Below are 19,720 nucleotides of genomic sequence, written 5' to 3'. Positions count from 1 at the left end.
CCTACCAGACTCATGGTCCAAGAGCATTATCACACTTATTCCTGGAATTATTAGCTGCATTATCTCCTTGATATGGTTCCAGGAATAATTCCAGGAATAAGTGTGATAATGGAATTAGTAGTGGATAATGGTATCATGGCTACCAAATTTGTAGGCCTTGGACCTTTGATAGATATCTCCCCTTAGGGGATTTCTAATCTCGTCATTGGCAAGGAGATACAACAAAGCTGCACACCAAATTTGTCAAGCTCTTATTAATAAAAGAGATTCAAGTTCAACCTTATCGCAAGAAGGTTTGGGGCATTGAGTGTTCTAACGAGTTGATCTCCAACTGCCCAAAAAACAATTGGAATTCGAAGTTCCCACTCCAAGATGGAGTATTTCTTTGGAGGTTACTAGCAAGGGCCACTCTGAAAAGCCAGAAATTGAAGAATGGACATCTTACAAATGGACGATGCCATTGTGGGGTTGAAGAGACTCTGGTGCGTCTTTTTAGGTATGGGTGTATTGCCAAAAATATTTGATCGCAACAAAATGCTGGATTGTATTTTTGGATGTGTTGACAGGTTTACCTAGGAGGGGAAGACGGCACTTCATGCAATCAGAGTCTTCACACTCAAGGCAATCTAGGAAGCTAGAGCCAACCTGGTCTCCATGAACCAAATGTAAATTTCTTGGTTGCAAATCTTGTGTAGGGTTTCATGGTTGTGGCTGGAATATAGTAAACTACATAAAATCAAGGACAGTGAGCTAGCTAAAATAACCAGCGCCCCTTCTTTAGCTGGCCTTTGAAACTGCGACATATATTTTTTTTAGTTTAAAATCCTTTCACATATAAACATTCCCTCTTTTCTCGTAAGAGATCGGTAACACAAGGATGCACCTTTGCACTCGCTCTGGTTATAGATCCTTTTGCTAAGAAACATTTGGCTGGTAAGTAGCACCTAGAATCATCAAAGTACTCCCCCAAATGGAAAAATCTTTCGCTTCTCAGATGTCTCCAATGTTGGACTTACTTTAAAGGTTTATGTGAGGTTTGTTATGTTTCAGTTTCAAATATAAGCATGGCAAAATCAGAGGTGTGGTGGCAAAATCAGAGGGGTGGTAGTCCCGTAAAAACCTTGAAATACCTTTGGAGTCCTATAGAACTTTAGTTTTTGTCAGTAGAGATTTCAATGGTTGATGGAGAAGCTTCTCCTTAAAAGTTACAGTAGAAAGGCAGTAAGTCCTATCTTTGTTAGATAGAGTTGTTGCAAGCATACATCTTTGTAGCTATGTTGTTATTCTTTTCCAAATCTGCATGGTCCAAATTTGAGAAAATGATACAGGAACGTTGTATAGAGCCATTTAGATGAAAACTAATGGCACCCAACATGTTGGGACCATTTTGTGATAGAAGAGAAAGCTGAGTTAGAAATTGAAAAGCCAAAACCTGGCACTACGGCTGAATTCTGAAGCCTCATGGCAAGAAAATGAGTTAGGAATTGAAATGCCAAAAACTGGTACTGTAACTGAATTCTGAAGCCCCAGTGTCAAACATTACTAGGCACTTGAACCTTTATTTCTTTAGTTAACAACAGAAGCTTCAGTGGTCTACACTGCATGGAACAGTTATTCACCTCCATGCCACTTCTACTGCAAGATTAAGCAATCTAGTATTTGTGACTCTAATCTTACAAATCCTCTCAAATGTTGGTTATAAGCTCGTCATGGCTTTGGTGGTCTGCACTGCATGAAGAGGTTATTCGCATCCACAGCCAATTCTACTGCAAGATCAAGCAATCTAGTATGTGCGACTCTAATCTTAGAAATCCTCTCAAACGTTGGGTGGCAAGGCAACAATGGTGGTAATACCTTGGTCATAAGCTCTTCATGGTCATTGTTGATCCATTGACTGACAGCATTTATCCAGAGCCATGATTCATCTAGCAAGACAGTCCGACTACACACAACAAAGGTAATATAGCCTGGAGAACTTTACAAGAGATTTACATTAAACTGTTGGAAAAAGAAGAAATCAAAGCAAAATTATCTTTAATCAGGTGGATTCTGTCTACCTTGAAAAGGAAGTGAAAGATTCATCGCCTTCATTGAAAAAAAAAAAAAGAAACCAAAGTAAAATTCTCTTTAATCGGGTGGTTATGTCTACCTTAGAGCAAATGAAAGATTCTTTGCCTACTTCCCCTTTCATGAACTTTGACAGAAAATTTCAAGAGACAGGTGATTCAAGAATACAAGTTTTCACATAGCCGCATAATTACATTGCATCACGATGGATTGAGAAAAATGGAACTCAAATGAAGCGGCAAGTTTAAGACATGCTGAGGGCTCACCAAAGAACTCTGGCCTATAATGTCATTACAGGAATTTCATTTAGTGCTTTCAGAGAGTTTTAGACTAGCTAGACATTCTGAATGGACGTGTTTAATACATTTTGGCCATTATGCAGAAGAAATATTCCTGGAGCTTGCCTCTAATGAAACCATTCGGGAAGAAGATAAAGCATGGGGTAAGGCAAGGATGAACGTGATAATTTTGGCAAATAATCAGAGCTGCTGTCATTCACTTTGAACAGTCGTTCAGGGTGGAAAGAAAAACCCATTTGCTTTCAACACCACTGCAGGATATCAGAAACTGACACTTTTGTATGCTGTTCTGAGATCTGATACAAGCTCCCTTGTCAAGCCAATGGCTAGAAACCTAGAGTCTGCTGTTTCTCTCTGCAAATATCCATAAGCAAAAGAACAATCTAATCTCTTAACTGTTGATACTTCTTGCTGTTGGTAAAACCCATTCTCAAGACTGCATGTTTGCTGAAACAGCATGAACCCAAAGGAAAGCAAACCACCAGTACTCAGGATAAGCTCGCTATATCTTGTAGATATTATGCAACTGTTACTCACATTACAAGACACAGCTGTACAAGATGTGAATAAAGTTACAGTTACAAAAAAATGGTGAAAGCTGTTAGATAAATCACTCTAGGAAAGGCAGAGCTGCGAGACCATTCTCTTTCGGGCCGACTAGCTCCACTCCAACCATGAAAATTGGCGACTTTGTCTGGGTCCTGGGAGTGTGGAAGGATAATGTACATGGGGCAACCATCCTAACTATAAACCATAAGCAAGCACGCTTATTTAAGAACATCGACAGCATCCCAGCTTCTCTCCTGTAAAAGAAGTTACTTGGCAGGTGAAGATGAACTGCCTCCTAAGCCATAATGCAAGGAGTCCAAACCTGCAAGCCTCACAAAGATTGATACATATAGATGGGCATTTGAGTTACTCTTACGAGTCAAAATTCATGCCGCTCAGGTATGCTTGCAAGTCGACGTAAATCAACTCTCTGGAAGTCCAAAGACCCACCAGTATTCACTATATCATCAGATGAAACCCTGTTTCTATCATTACGGCTATTGGTTTTTCGAACCCCTAACCTTGACAACTGCTGTGAAACTTCCCGCATCCTCGGGCGGTTGCGTGAACTTGGACTCACGCACTGCTTTGCCAAAGTGGCCATAGCCTGGAGCTCTGTCAAATTACACTTCCCACAGATTCTGGCATCTAGAATCTCTTCCCATCCTTCTTCACCCTCAACACTCAACAAGGCCTGTAAACAATTGTTCATTAAATGATGTATCAACAGGCACACCAAAGAGCAATTTCTGATAAAGTAGCTTACCAGACCAACATAGTCCATCAGTCCTTTCTGTGGATTTCTGGCAGTTATCAGCTCAAACAACAGGATTCCAAAACTGTATACATCACTTTTGAGAGTGAACTGGTTGGTAGATATATATTCTGGATCCACATAACCAAATGTTCCCCTTACACCAGAAGTGGGATGATCTGTATTGACCTCCTTGGAAAGTCCAAAGTCTGCAACCTGATTAGCATTACACACTTGTTACCATAAAGATTTGACAAAAAGACTATTCAGGCAAGTTATCATACTTGTTAATATAGACTTTATTCAATGACTCTACTTCAAGTAGCTTGTAACATTTCAATTTAAAAATTCTCAAATGCCTACTAAGCAACTTGTTATTTGTAAAAGATCTTGGATGTGGCATATTTAGCTGCAAATGGAGTAAAATTTCCCAAAATACAGATCTATGCACAAGAATATGACCCCCAGTTATAACATACTCTTGCTTTCATTGATTGGTCCAACAGTATGTTTGCAGATTTTATGTCACGATGAATAACAGGAGGTATAGCCTGACAAACACCAAAAACAGATAGTAAAATAAATAACAATGCCAACAATAAACATGATTGAGATCTCCATGTGTGGCATCATAAAAAATAATACCCCTTCATGAAGGTACTCAATGCCTCTGGCAATATCTTGAGAGATTTGGACTCTCATTTCCCAAGACAATGTTTCACGGTCCTCACCTGCAGAAACATTTGTAAAATAAAGCTGAATGATATCAAATAGATAATGAATTTTGAATGCTTTCAAAGTCGGCAGATGTCAGTGACTTCATACCATATAGCAACTCTGCCAGGCTTCCATTACTCATATACTCATAAATAAGTATTCGGTGATCTTTCTCTGCACAATAGCCAACAAGGTTGACCAAATTCCTGTGGTGCAGCCTTCCCAAAAGCGTCACCTACCAGTATTTAAGGAAACTTGTAATTACTAAACCATAAGTATAGTGCAATCTTGTATTTAATGAGATGTTTTCTTTCACTCCTCAAAATTCCTGTGGTGTAGCCTTTTGAAACACGTCACCTAGCATTACTTAAGGAAACTCCAGTTACTATACCATGAACTTTGGCGACATTTTTCAAATGAGGAAGGTTACTTTCACATAAAACCCAGTGCCACGGCTGACAAGGATGTTCTCTTCTTGTAAAGGCAACAGACATAAGGTAAGTGCTTGGGCGAAATACGTTTCAAGTTTCAACTGCAGACATTGAAGGATTCAAAACTTGAATATTCAATATGGCCATTTGGATAGTCTGCTGCAGTGCCCAGACCACCCACACTATGCTCCTGTAGCCTTGGCCATACTATTATTCACAAGGGATTGACTTGGCCTAGAAAGTCTGCTGAAGTGCCCCGGTCACCCACCCCATGCTCCTGTAGCCTCGACATGTACGGTTATGTTAGCATTCAGCATGCTTTCTGCTGTCAATTCCTGGTTGTGAGCTCCATCAGAGTCTGGCAGAGACATTGGAGCTCTGGCAGTGTGTTGTCATGCATTTGTTAGGTGCTGTGATCATAGCATTCTCAGCCTGTTTTCACTCAGCATTTCCAGCCAGATTGAGGCGCATTCTACATGGCAGATTGGCGGCACATTTCTCATGCTGTCAGCTGTATTCTCACATGTGTGACACATTTCAGCCCCATCAGAGGGCAGTTGGCGTCGCAGCAGGACAGCCATCTGGACAGCAGGTCAACCAGTTTCCATCTTCACTACCTATTTAGGTGGCTGCCACACATGTGCCTCCTGCATCATCCCTATCATCGCCCTTTTCTTTGTCATAATTGCCTGCGGCTCTTTTCTCCAGCTTGGCAGTTTGGCACCCTCACTCAAATGGTCAGTCCACATGTGCAGGCGCCTGTACTCAGCTTTCTTCACATTCAGCGAGCAGTTTGTTCCTTCGTCATCTGATATTCTTGCCCCAAGGTGAGTACAGCATTTTTAGAAAGTCTCATTAATCATTTTGTACGCAATAGTAGCCTATGCTTGCAGTCCTTAGGATTGTAAGCATCAGAATTTAGAGAGTGATAGTAGCCTATGCTAGCAGTCCTTGGGATTGTAAGCATCAGCATAGTTGTTTTCGTTTTCACTGTTGTTCTTGAGTCAAGACAACATGGTCAGATGTACTCTGTCTCATAGGCTCATAGGCCTCTCTCTCTCTCTCTCTCTCTCTCTCTCTCTCTCTCTCTCTCTCTCTCATGGGATATCCAAAAAGAAAGAATCCCTACCAAAAGATGACGAAAATATACTTTGCTTGCAGCTTGGCTACAAAGAAAAAGGCCGCTTCCTTTCACTAAGGCATAGAGAGTAGGGAAGGACCCAAAGAAACACAGCTTTATACTACAGTTCAAAGACAGGAGAGTGCACCACTTTCAAGAGAGAGAGTGATACTACAGGGGCTACCAAGAGATCCCACCTTCATTGATGAGGATCTCACACAAATGCACGTGGAGTATTGATGGGCTCACATTCCCAAGATGATCCAAACATGCAAGGACAGGAGAGTGCACCACTTTCAAGAAAAAGAGTGATACTATGGAGGCTACCAAGAGATCCAACCTTCTGATGAGGATCTCACAGAGATGCACGTGGAGTACTGATGGGCTCACATGCCTAAGATGATCCAAGCATGCAAGGAAGGAAAAAAAGCGCTATAGAGGGACAGTCAAGTCATCATTGATGGCAAGGTTGTCAAATAGGGGTTCACGGAATATGAGACACCCACATCAGAGGTATGGATGATAGTATGAAGCTACAATGGCTCCTTATGGATACATCTAGGGAGGATGGAGAAGGTGACAAAGCATCACATAGTCATGATTACAAAGACACATTAGAGCTCACAGAGAGGTCTACCTAGAGTTCATGGATATACTTGGGAGTTAATAAAGTGATAAGGCATCTCCAACATGGATGATCTATGGATCACAAAGGCATACATGGTGAGCACTTTATTTACGCAGTGGATATTTTGGTCCCCCCTCCTTGCATTTATGTTTAATGGGCCGGCTTCCTAGATGACTGGGCCATGCACACCATTATGCCTTCCACAAATCGAGACCCTTTTTAGATCCAAGCAACTACAAGACCATTATGGTGGGCCACACACTAGCCAAGATCTATGGACCAATGATGGAGGCACACTTAATTTATGCAGTGGATATTTTGGTCCCCCCTCCTTGCATTTATGTTTAATGGGCCACTAGTGGAGGGCTTCCTAGATGACTGGGCCATGCACACCATTGTGCCTTCCACAAATCTAGAGACCCTTTAGATCCAAGCAACTACAAGACCATTATGGTGGGCCACACACTAGCCAAGATCTATGGACCAATGATGGAGGCACAATTGACCACCTATGCAAAGAGAGGGGGATTGAGAGCGAGGTAACTATGAAATGCTTCACCCTGAAGCGGTTCACCTTTGGGCAAATCCCAAGCAAAACACAATGAATAATACACAATATTTTTCTTTATAAACAATCAGTTCCAACTGACACATTTATACCATGAAAATCCTTTCTAGTCAACAAATGATGTCTTTTTTCACGTACACAAGATCAATAAGGATGGTCTTCTACACATGAAACATGCAAAAACCCTCAAAAATGCAAAAAAGAACAATCTTTTCCATTTAAAAAATCATGTTTCAGTCGGTTGTTTCACTTGGGGCATTTCATGTTTCACTAAAACATTTCAGACTTTTCAAGCATTTCATGTTTCAAAGCCACTGAAACATGTTTCACAATTACCATGATTGAGAGCTACACGAAAGGCTAGATTCATACAAGGGTTCTCTACACTAGATTACATCTTCACCTTGAGAGGTATGATCGAGCAAGCAAAAGCTAGGGAGAAGTGACTCTATTGTGGCCACAGAGATCATGTTATCCTTGCTCTCCGCTTACTACGCTCAAGGCAATAAGACGCATCTGACGCACACTAAGTCCTCACGAGCAATTGGAGGCTCTAAGACCTCACGAGGCGATCAATCCTCCTAGGAACCACCATGCTGCGCAAAGGTTTTGCCCACCCATTTTCGGGTCCAGGCTCCCACAACCCACATCTCCTACACAGTCCACTCCAATGAGAGCCCGCAATTGTTCCCCACCCCTTAGCTCACCCTGAGCCTGCTCCTATCCCACCTGAGCCTCCTCCTATCCCACCCTCTTCTACTCAAGTTCAAGAAGACACCTCTATGCACTCTCCAACTTCTTTCGAGCTCTAGATATCTTCTTCGACCCGACCGGCAGCACTTCCTTCGTCATCCAATGTTTCGGAGTCCTTGATCCATGAGTTGGAGTCCCTATCTCTCTCAAGAGGGGGATCATCTTCCTTCACCCTCAAAGGGGGCATCTCCTCCTCCTTTGGCTTTAGAGGGGGCTCCTCCATCTCCAATTTCAAAGGGGGAACCTACTACTCTTGAAGTTCTTCACCCTCCATCTTTTACTTCCAAGGTTTGGCTCTCTTTCGAGCAGTTTTACCTCCACTGAAACCCAACATCTGGAGGATCTATCATCGATCGGGGCCTTTGGATTTTCAGTAGCAACTTTATAACTAGGCCTTCGTATTCCTTCCAACGTGATGTAGCGAAGCTAGTGGCTTCTCACCCAAGGTTGTGTTTCAAGTTCTATTGCTCATCCGGTCTCCTAAATATCTTCGCAGGTCTCCTTTCAGGTGGCATTCTTGGATTACAGGGTAGAAAAAGGCTTTCTAAGGCCTTCTAAGAGAGTCGAAGTGCCGCTCGAGAGACTTCAATGCGCAAGACTCGAGATTGTTTGTGCTTATATATTTAACACCACCCATTCATTCCATGCACTCGCTCACTTCTTTTCATTAGACCATCATCTCTCTCTCTCTCCTCTCCTTCCACCATCCCCATCCCTATTGCTAGGCGTTAGTCTCCAGCTTCCTTGGGCTGTCGTTTATGGTGGCAATGGTTGCTTCTTCAGCTGGCGCTTCTTCCCACACACAAGCAGCAGCTTCCTTGAGCCCTTCCCAATTGCGTTTGGTGCTCACCCCCTCCTGGCATCAACGTCCACCTACCTCGTGTCAACTTCCACCCTTTAGGTATCACTACTCTCTGCATTTGGTTGTTTGGAGGTCCTCCTCCACCTAGTGTCTTTATCATCAGCTTGGCATCAACTTTCCAAGCTCCATGCACTTGCATTTTGGTTCATCTATCTTCAATTGGGGCCCTTGGATTTTCAATAGCGACTTTATGACTGGGCCTTCGTATTCCTTCCAGCATGGTGTAATGGAGCTAGTGGCTTCTCACCCGAGGTTGTGTTTTAGGTTCTCCTGCTCATCTGGTCTCCTAACTATCTTCACAGGTCTCCTTTTACGTGGCATTCTCAAATGACAGGGTGGATTTTCTTCTCTTCCCCTCACTTCTCTTTTGTGCTCCTCTTTGGGCTTGAGAGGGGGTGTTAAGAAACCACATCATTCAGTATAGTTTCCCTCCATTCCCACTCCGTATGAGAGACTTCAGTGGACTCAAACTCTTTGTGCCTATACATACAACACCTCCCATTCATTCTTCACTTGTACTAAACCCACTTCTTTCACTCACTTCGTGAGACCCTCATCCTCTCTCCCCTCCTTCCACCGTTTCCATCCCTATTGCCAGACGCCAGTGCCCACCTTCCTTGGACAACATTTATGGTGGCAGTGGCTTCTCCTCTCTAGCTAGCGACCATCCCTTCATCGTAGCAACAACATCCCAAGGGTGGACTTGTGTTTGACATCTTTTTCCGTCCTCCAGATGACGTCTACCACTATCATCCAAGCATCAAATTTGCAGCCCCAATACTCTATGTTTGCTATTGTTAGCCAAGAAGGGTCTCCAAGCAACCTGTGGATAGTGGGCAGTTGGACAAAGCAATCTACAACCAAAGTGCAACCTCAGTAGTGATGAACAAGGTGCCTGAAAATAGGAGAGCACGAGCCACGAACTACAATGTCATCACGAGGTGTGAGCAACAATGGAGAGGCCAGAGAGAGGAGAGAAGAATAAAGGATGGATGAATGACTGTGACTCGTGAGTGAACAGCAAACATGCATTATAGATATAAGAGGTGAAGGTAATATAGACAACAAACATGTTAAGCACAGTTGAAATTCAAAATCTGAATGACAACTAATATTTGATTATTTCATGTATTCTTGGTGGATCACTTTTGGGTCCTAGTTGATATCACTATTCACATCCACAATTTTATAACATGGTAGAATGGTGATAGGATTGATATATTAATGATGACAGTGGAGTGAGAAGTGTGCACAGGGCTGATTCTGGACATGCAATTGAGGAAAATGATTTGGCAATGTATTTTGAATTTGAATGCAATCAGAGTACCGTGAAAGTGAATAAACTGCAAAGTTGGGCAATCAATGAGATTCAGATACAATGGAGTAGGATGGGAATGAGGATGAGACTCTATGAAGAAAAAGGGAGGGGGAAAGTCCTGCAAGAGACGGGAAGGGTGGGGGTGTGCGTTTACACAACTTTTTGGGGCTCTCACTAAGAAACCAAAAGAAATCAATGGAAAGAAATGTATTGAATGACTTGGTTTCTCAACACCCCCTCTCAAGCCCAAGTCAAAAGGCTCTATCCATTTGCATTTGTTACATCTAGTATCTCCACCGCAGCCGGTGACCTTCACCTCCACCAAGCGTCAACATTTGTGTTGTTCTCTCCTGCGTTTGGCAGCTAACACCCTTCAGCCATCTACGTTTTGCAACTTGGACCCTGCTTCACCATTTGGTGTCACATCATAGCTAGTGCTTCCATCATCAAAGGCTACTACATTTGCGTTTTCAATTTCTAGCTCCTCTATCTTCTCCAACATCACTCCCCAGCAATTGGCGTCAGTCTTCCAGCCTGCATTTACAGACTCAAAGGCTCCTCACCCTCAGACGGTAGTCTCCTTGCTCCAAGCATCACCTCTTTATTCTTGCATTGCAAATTTAGAGACTCCTCTTCAATGGCAATCTCCTTGCTCCAAGCAACACCTCTTCATCCTTGCGTTTGCAGACTCAACGGCTTCTTCAACAGTCTCCCTACTCCAAGGCATTCTTCATGCTATGGCACCCTTGTATCAAATTCACTTCATTATTTTATTTCATTCATCTGGGTTTCTCCTCTTCTCTTCTCAAGTGTTTGTCGTACTGTCTATCTAGTTGCTCAATCTTTTCTTGACATGGTATCAAAGCGTACCTATTTTCTTGACATCCTGAGCTTGCATTGACAAGACATGGGAGCTCATGATATGCACGATGTATCAATGGTTCATAGGTGTGACATTAATGTGACATTAAAAGTGACATTTAATGTCACGTTAAGGTCATAAATATGGAATGTGACATTAAAGTGACATTTAATGTGACATTAAGGTAAATCTAGGGGAACAAGCACGAGAATGACCGTCCGGGCTCTTGGGCGCCCGAACGGGATTTAGAGGAGCCTAGAGAGTAAGAGAGTCCAAGAATAGTAGGACTCAAGTATAGTTGACGGCTGGCAGAGGAAACGAGGAGAGGGGTGCCAGCACTTATCTAGGCGTGGTTGGGAGGAAAATAGGCACTCGTGCTCAGGATTTTGTTCATCGTTTTCTTTCTATTTTGCCCGAATCATCTTTCATTGGTATCAGAGCCGACATGTAGTGTCGTGTGGATGTGTGGATTTCTTCATCGATGGTCTGGTGATTCGTTTTTGTCGACGAGTTGCCTGTCCACCATTCGCTAATTAAGCTGAAGCTTGCCCGCCAGCATTTCTGTCGACGAGTTGCCCGCCATCAGTCGACGGGTTGCCCGCCAACATACCAGTCGCGTGAGGTTCAAAAATCATTAATCGACGAAAGATATTTCAAAGAATAAATATGTGATACGCCACGTCACGTAAGTGACTTTTTTTTTGGGTGAAACGACTGGCATAAGGCGAAAAGGGGATTTCATCTCTGGTCAACGCCTGCAGAACGAACCAGCGCGAGACAAAAAGATTCTGTTTCTGGTCAACAAAAGGTGAGGCGTCAGCTGCATCAGTCGTGAGGCATCAGCCGTGAGGCAAAACGTGATCTGATAGTGATCAACGGAGGCAAAATGTGAAATGTGACACGACTGTTGTCACGATTGCTGTGCGTGAGACAACTGCTGTGAGACGGACGGAAAAATGTCATACACGACTGAAGTCAGGAAATTGAATTTCCAGCATGATTGCTTCACTGTTCTAATCCGGGAAGATAAAATCTGTTTCTTACTCTTCGAGTTTCTTTCCAAATCAACAGCCACTGCCTGCCATTAAAATCAGGGAAGTACTTTACTTTGTATGCAAATTTCTTATTTTTGCTTTCCAATTCCAGTGTATTAATGACAGAAAGAGGGAAAGAGAAAGTAATGGAAGGTTCTAGTTCTGGGGACCACCCTATGGTAGATCCCCAAGAACCAGAAATACAAGAAGAACAGTGGAAAGAATTTTTTGCTACACGAGAGCAATTTGATGATCTTACTGCTCGTGTGCAAGCTCAGGGGGTTCAAATGGAATTTTTAACCCAAACACTCACTGAAATAAAATCTCAATTAACTTTATTGTTGGAAAGAAATAAAAATAAGATAGAAACCTCAGATGTCCCATCTTCATCGAAAGATTTAGATGTGACTATGCGAGATCCTAAGGAACCCCAACCTTATCATAAATTGAGGGATAATCCAATTCTAAAGGATATGAAACCACCTCAATTTTACGGGGAGGAAAAAGATAGAAATAAAGACACAATCTTTAATTTCCTCCAAAAATGGGAAGATTTACATAAATTAAAAAATACCCCACCACATCTCCAAGAACTGGAGGCTAGTTTAACTTTGGGGCCCAAAGCATATAAGTGGTGGCGAACTTTAAAGGAGGCGAATAAAATACCTGAAACTTGGGCTCAATTTGAATCCGTCTTTTTGAAAGAATTTCTTCCTGATGAATTCCAAAAAACAAGAGGATTCATTAGGGGACTAGATAAAGCCTGTAAAAAGGAAGTAAAACGGAGTTTACCTAAGACGTTGGAAGAGGCAATTAAATTTGCATTAATTTATGAAGATAGTATGCGTCCAGGTACACTCACTAGTCTCACTGATACGGAGCCCGAGTCTAAGGAATTGGAAACCTCAAAATTTGTGGGCAAATTTAAAAGGAAAATGCCATTTTTCAAGGGTAAAAAACAACCTTTTGAAAAGAAACCATATATGGGGCCAAAGTTAAGTCCTGATGACTTTGATAAGGCCAAAAAAGAAAAGTTGTGTTTCAACTGCCTATCCCCTAACCATGCTGCTTGGAATTGCCCTCAAAAGAAAAAGGGGGAAGACAAAGGAAAGGATAAGAACAAGGGCAAGGGAAAAGAAAAACAAATCCATGTAGTGCAGACCTTAGAATTAAAGGGCCATGAAAAATAAAAATCTTTAGAGGTCTTGCACATGGATGTACAACATAAGTGTTGTATGTCAACTTCTATGTGGCAGCCTACTTTTGGGCCACATGATTTACTTAGAGTACATGGATTGATAGCTGGAAAACGGGTTAGAGTCATGATTAATGACTCTGCCACACATAATTTTATAAATTATGCACTTGTCAAAAAATTGAAACTTCCCCAACAAAACAGTGAGCATCAATATGTTGTTCGTATGATGCAAGGCCAAGACAATAAAATATGGGATACAATGGTATCCAATTTGGAAATTGAGATTCAAGGATATAAAGATAAGCTTGATTTCCAAATAATGAACATGGAAAGAGCTGATATTGCTCTAGGGAGGGAGTGGCTATGGGGATTGGAACCATCCTTAAAACGTAGCTATCACCATAATACACTAGAATTTGAAAGGGATGGTAAGACTTTTGTCATTCAAGGTGAACATGAAGTATCTAATAATCCTTTGCTGTGTTCTACTGAAGTTCAAAAGCTGATAAAGAAGGAAGTTTGTGAGGTATATATGCTATGGTCTCTTCCTGTACAGAATACTTTTACTTTCTGTAATATAAAGCAACATTTTTCTTATGTTTGTGAGTTGAATGTTAATAATGAATTGAATAGTTTGTTAGATGATTTTAAAGACGTGTTTCCTTCTGATTTACCAAGTGGCCTTCCACCAGATAGGGGTGATATAAATCACCCAATTGATATAAATAAGGATACACACCCAATTTCAAAACCACCGTATAGGTTAAGTGAAACACAGCATCAAGAAGTTGAAAGACAAATTAAGGATTACCTGGATAAAGGGTTTATTCAACCCAGTAATTCACCTTAGGCTTCACCAATTTTATTGGTCAAGAAAAAAGATGGTTCTATGCGACTTTGTGTTGACTATAGAGCACTTAATAAAATAACGGTGAAGAATAAATTTCCTATGCCCAAAATGGAAGATCTTTTTGATCAATTGCAAGGGGCAAAATTCTTCACAAAGATAGATTTAAGATTAGGCTATCACCAAATAAGAATTAAGGCACAAGATATTTCCAAGACGGCATTTCGTACTAGATACGGGCATTATGATTTTTTGGTGATGCCTTTTGGCCTCACTAATGCACCAGCTACTTTTATGAAGCTGATGAATAGTGTTTTACGGCCCTATCTAGGACATTTTGTAGTAGTCTTCTTGGATGATATCTTGATCTTTAGTAAATCAAGAGAAGAACATTTCGAACACTTACAATTAGTATTCCAATTGTTAAGAACACATTCCCTTTATGCGAAGAAAACTAAATGTGAATTATTTGCACAAGAGGTCAAATATTTGGGACATATTATCTCGAAAGAGGGAATCAACATGGATCCAGAAAAAGTAAGGGCAATTATTGAATGGCCACCTCCAAGGAACCTGGAAGAGCTGCAGATCTTCCTAGGTTTATCTGGATTTTATCGTAGATTCATTCGAGATTATGCCAAAATAGTTGTTCCAATGACAGACCAACTTAAAGGGAAAGGGAAAAGTTTTAATTGGGGAACAGACCAAAATGAAAGTTTTCAAAAACTTAAGGTAGCTATTGCTACAGCTCCAGTATTATTAATAGTAGATCCCAATAAACCATTCGTGGTTGAAGCTGATGCCAGTGATAAGGCAATAGGCGCGGTCTTATTACAAGAAGGTCGACCAGTTGCTTTTGAAAGCAAGAAATTAGATCGTGCAAAACAGAATTATTCTGTTTATGAGAGGGAGCTGTATGCAATAGTATATGCAATGAAGATATGGACGCACTATTTGTATGGTGCCAAACTTTTGATTTTATCGGATCATGAAAGCATTAAGTGGCTTAATGATCAACCGGATTTACACGGGCGTAAAGCCAGATGGGCCGAACTCCTCCAAGAGTTCGACTATGAGATAAGATATAGAAAAGGAAAGTATAATATAGTAGCTGATGCACTCAGCAGAATGCCCATCATTAATGAATTGAGTTTTACTCAGTTCACTTCCAACTTGCTTGAATCTTTAAAAGGGAAATGCCAGGTTGATCCGGCATATTCCAACATATGGGAAGCAATAAAAAATGGAGATCCAAATGAAAGTGCTTCTACTGAGGAAGGAATATCTGAGGATGTTCAACAAGGAAATGGAGCATCAGGGGTTGCTCAAACTGGATTCAAGTGGAAGAATTTTACCATTGATAATGGTTATTTACTCTATAAGGGTAGGGTATGTGTCCCGAAAGATATAGAAATAAGGCGCCAGATACTCTTTGAGTGTCATGATACCCCTAGTGCAGAACATCCGGGAGTTAATAAGACTTATAGTCTTATTAAAAGGCAGTTCTATTGGCCTGGAATGAATAAGGACGTCCTTGACTATGTGGTCAAATGTAATAAATGCCAGGTTAATAAAGCTGAAAGATTAAAAATGGGAGAACTTCTCCATCCATTAGAAATTCCTTCGGGAAAATGGGAGAGTATCTCCATGGACTTTATTGTTGCTTTACCTAGAACACAGAGGGGGCACGACTCTGTGTGGGTGATTGTGGATAGGTTAACCAAAATGGCTAGGTTTATTCCAACTTCAACTGATGTTAAAACACCAGAATTGGCTAGATTGTTCGTAGAGAACATATACCGATTGTATGGCCTTCCGACAAATATAGTTTCTGATCGAGACAGAAAATTTGATAGCCATTTTTGGCGTGCGGTATTTAGGAAATTGGATACTAAACTTAGCATGAGTACGGCGGATCACCCGCAAACAGATGGGCAAACTGAAAGGGTTAACCAAATTCTTGAAGATATGCTTAGGGCATATGTAAGTAAAAGGCAAACTAATTGGGAAGAGTATTTACCGATAGCAGAGTTTGCATATAACAGTGCCAAGCACTCTTCCACCGGATATAGTCCATTTATGTTAATGTATGGGTTTCAGCCCAAAGCTCCTTTTGCGATAGGACTGCATAAGGAAAAGGTTCAGGAAGCTAATGATTTTTTGGAGGATATGAATAGTATGTTAAAATTTGCTCAAGAAAATATTAAAAAAGCTCAAAATCGCGCTAAAGCATATGCAGATCCTCACCGTAGAGACATCTCCTTCGAAGAAGGAGAATTGGTCTATCTTAAGGTGCCTGAACAAACTAAAACTATTAAAAAGGGACAATGTCCAAAGCTTTCACCAAGGTATTGTGGTCCTTTCATAATACTTAAAAAGGTGGGAGAATTGACTTACAAGCTCCAACTACCCCTTGGTAGTAAAATACATCTAGTTTTTCATGTAAGTAAATTAAGGAAGAAGCTGGGTGATTTGGATAATCTAATCTTAAATGATGATATTGAGGAGTTATTCTATGACCAATCTAATCCACATGAACCAGAAAAAATATTAAATGTTCGTAATAGACAAACGAGGAATACTATTTATCAAGAATGTTTGGTTAAGTGGAAAGATTGTTCAGAAGAAAGCTCAACATGGGAGCGAGTAAGTACTTTAAAGAAAAGGTTTCCCGATTTACAGTTAGACCTTCCAAGTATCGTTTTCGAGGACGAAACCGATTCTTAAGGGGAAGGAAATGTGACATTAATGTGACATTAAAAGTGACATTTAATGTCATGTTAAGGTCATAAATATGGAATGTGACATTAAAGTGACATTTAATATGACATTAAGGTAAATCTAGGAGAACAAGCACGAGAATGACCGTCCGGGCTCTTGGGCGCCCGAACGGGGTTAAGGGGAGCCTAGAGAGTAAGAGAGTCCAAGAATAGTAGGACTCAAGTATAGTTGACGGCTGGCAGAGGAAACGAGGAGAGGGGTGCCAGCACTTATCTAGGCGTGGTTGGGAGGAAAATAGGCACTCGTGCTCAGGATTTTGTTCATCGTTTTCTTTCTGTTTTGCCCGAATCATCTTTCAATAGGATATAGGATCGGCATGGACCACCTCCCTCCCTAATCTCCTTAAGCAAGCTCAGCAGGAAAACTGAGGAGGGGTGGACAGGTTATGCTTTGTCTGAAGGCCTTAGATGAGGTGTTATCATCAACTAAAAAATGTGTCTTGCGCTGTACGTCTTCCTCAATGGCAGATTACAGTTAAGCCAAAACCACCCAACACTGAGGAACCACATTGCAGGACCATAAAAGTAAAAGTGAAAGTAGCACGACACATCAATAGTGGCAAACACTGGTTTGAGGTGAAACCCAGCAATAGAAAACATGGAGTAGATACTGATAACAAACTGGAATACAGATGACAGATGGACGGATGCCATAGCACTACCCAGCACACACTTAATATACAATGCCCAATGTATGCCTTAAGACTAAGGAAAAATGCAAACCCATGCATCTACAGGATACTAGAAGGAGGGCCCTCGCACTCAGACTTGTGCAAAGGCTCCACAGCAAACGACATCACCTAAAGTGTCACAGATTTTAGATTCTCTGGAAAGTTGATAGAAAAATTTTGGAGTAATGACCATTATTATTGATCCCATGATGGTAGACTCGTGGGAATGCAGTGTTATCTTGCCTTACAGCTCTGAAAAAAATTGTTTCTCAAGACATGCATTAAATTGTAATAACACTTCAGCTATACACTCACCACTTTCCCATGCATTTGAGGCATGTAACTTTATGTTATTTCCAGTCATTAACAACAGAAAATCCTACTACACTACAAAGCAAAGGATACAACTTATGAATAGGTATACCTCATTTAAAAACTCTTTCTCCCCTTGCTTGGACTCCGAAGAAAGGACCTTGATAGCGAAGACCCCTCCTTGTGGCATTACTGCTTTATACACAGGACCAAAAGCTCCCTCACCTAGTTTAGTAGTGAAGTTGTTCGTTGCCTTTTGTAAATCCCTGAAAGTCATATGGCAGTTGAATTGAGCTCGTCCAATACCCTTCAGATAGCATTAGGTTCCACTTGCAGCATAAAGCAATCAACTATGAGAGTAGAAACACCAAATGCTCTGAGAGCAACAAAACCCCCTTATGCTTCCTTACTACGTAATTTATGCCAGCAACTAAATAATGAATGTAAACAATTGAGCAGCAACCATTCATTGGAAGCAGAAAGCTGACAACAAATAAAATGTTCATATGCTTGTCATACTGAGATTGCAGACCAACACCACACAGAGTCTCATTTGACATTTCATTAACTGCAACTGCACTGAGCAGGTCAGCTCTTCCTGTTTAAGCTTGTCCTATTAGTGTGGATCAGCAGCTCTGCACGTTTGGTTAGCTCACTGCAGGATGTGTTATCCAGTATGATAAAGGTTTTGTTTCAGTTCATTCATATGTGCCATGTACAGCATTCACTCATGTCAGACTATATAGAATAGACACAGCCCTCCATGATAGGCAATTGGACCCACAAGCCCACAAAGTGGTGTCATATAAGTACAACTGCTGGGTGAGGCATCACCAAGTGTGAAGTCATAATGCATATATGAGACCAAAAGGTGATGCAAAATACATGAAATTCATCATGAACAGTGGAACTATGCAACAGCCAGCTAAAGTAATATAATCAAACCATTTTAAAGACCACTGCCAACACATAGGAGAGGTCAGTCCTCACTGTATTAAGATATGACATCCTTAAATTCTCAAATTCCCTGCACTTTGCAAGATTCTTAACAAAGAAATATATACATGAAAATGCCTGACAAAAGTGTGCGCTAGCAATTACATGATTAGCTGTGCACGCCTAACAAGGTGTAAGCAGACTGGCAGCCAAATATCCAACCTTTGTCCATAGCATGATCACACGGGATTGAGGGAAACGGGTCAATCTGGGAATGGGGTTGAGGCCAGAGAAAGCCTACATGTATAGTTAAGGAAGGTGGGGATGGTATGCACAACATATAGCAAATAATGATTTCAATGTTGCTTTGGACAGGCCTGGCTTCAATTCTACTGTATTTTTGCTGTGAACTGACTCCTCTGGTCTTTAAACAGCAAGTCCATGGCTGGTTTTTGCAGCCGTCAACAACTGCAAGCTGATTTTAAAAGAGGAACCTACTTTGACTGAACTCTGAGATCTGTGGCAGCAGCATGTAGCCTTCGACTTTCAGTAAGCAGTTTTGTAGCATCTTCACCTTCAGTGTAAGATCTCTATATACTACTTTTCCATCCCTCTTGATAGCAGTCATAATAACTCCAGCAATAATTGAGTCATCCACACACTGTTTGACCCCTCAACCTACAGTCTTTTGACTGGATAGATTCGATGGCCAGACTAATCCACAAGCTTCTTCGAAGAATCTTTTCATCATTCACAATAGAACTAAACAGGCTAAAAAATTCTATGGCTTCTAATTGTGTGCATGATTCATACAGATGAAAATCCAGATTGCAAATTTTCCTTGGGATGCTTCATAAGGGCTTTGCAGAAACTAATGTTGCTGGGGGGATGGAATGGCCCCAAATCTAAAGTTTGTGTTCCAGCTCAAGCTATGTATGGTTCTCGGATGTACCTTGCAGGAAAGTAACAGCATTTCACACTTTGAAAAGGTGTCGATAAATAAGAAAACTCACA

The 19,720-nt window shown here is 41.2% G+C and overlaps 1 protein-coding gene and 1 long non-coding RNA gene across 4 annotated transcripts in view; one reads left to right on the top strand and one right to left on the bottom strand.

Moving 5' to 3' along the window:
- Positions 1-421: 421 nt before the first annotated feature.
- Positions 422-19,711, top strand: LOC148036432 (uncharacterized). The gene is made up of 3 exons (XR_015690942.1): positions 422-665; positions 19,165-19,287; positions 19,522-19,711. It is a non-coding gene; the product is annotated as an uncharacterized LOC148036432 (long non-coding RNA).
- LOC148036431 (calcium/calmodulin-regulated receptor-like kinase 1) overlaps positions 2,220-19,720 on the bottom strand; it is a 33,667-nt gene continuing 16,166 nt past the window's right edge. For all 3 annotated transcript variants that reach the window (XM_087678411.1, XM_087678412.1, XM_087678410.1), the window contains 6 exons: positions 17,883-18,036; positions 4,495-4,621; positions 4,315-4,400; positions 4,149-4,220; positions 3,682-3,885; positions 2,220-3,609 (listed from right to left, as the gene is read on the bottom strand). In XM_087678411.1, coding sequence (XP_087534537.1) covers positions 3,295-3,609; positions 3,682-3,885; positions 4,149-4,220; positions 4,315-4,400; positions 4,495-4,621; positions 17,883-18,036 — 958 coding nt within the window. In that variant the 3' untranslated portion in view covers positions 2,220-3,294. The remainder of the gene's footprint in view (positions 3,610-3,681; positions 3,886-4,148; positions 4,221-4,314; positions 4,401-4,494; positions 4,622-17,882; positions 18,037-19,720) is intronic.

The sequence above is a fragment of the Lygodium microphyllum genome, chromosome 5 (genome assembly GCF_053477565.2).
Source record: "Lygodium microphyllum isolate KBCC chromosome 5, Lygodium_microphyllum_v1.1.10, whole genome shotgun sequence".
Lineage (NCBI taxonomy): Eukaryota > Viridiplantae > Streptophyta > Polypodiopsida > Schizaeales > Lygodiaceae > Lygodium > Lygodium microphyllum.
Note: the sequence above shows the minus strand (reverse complement) of the source record. Positions and strands in the feature narration are given on the sequence as shown.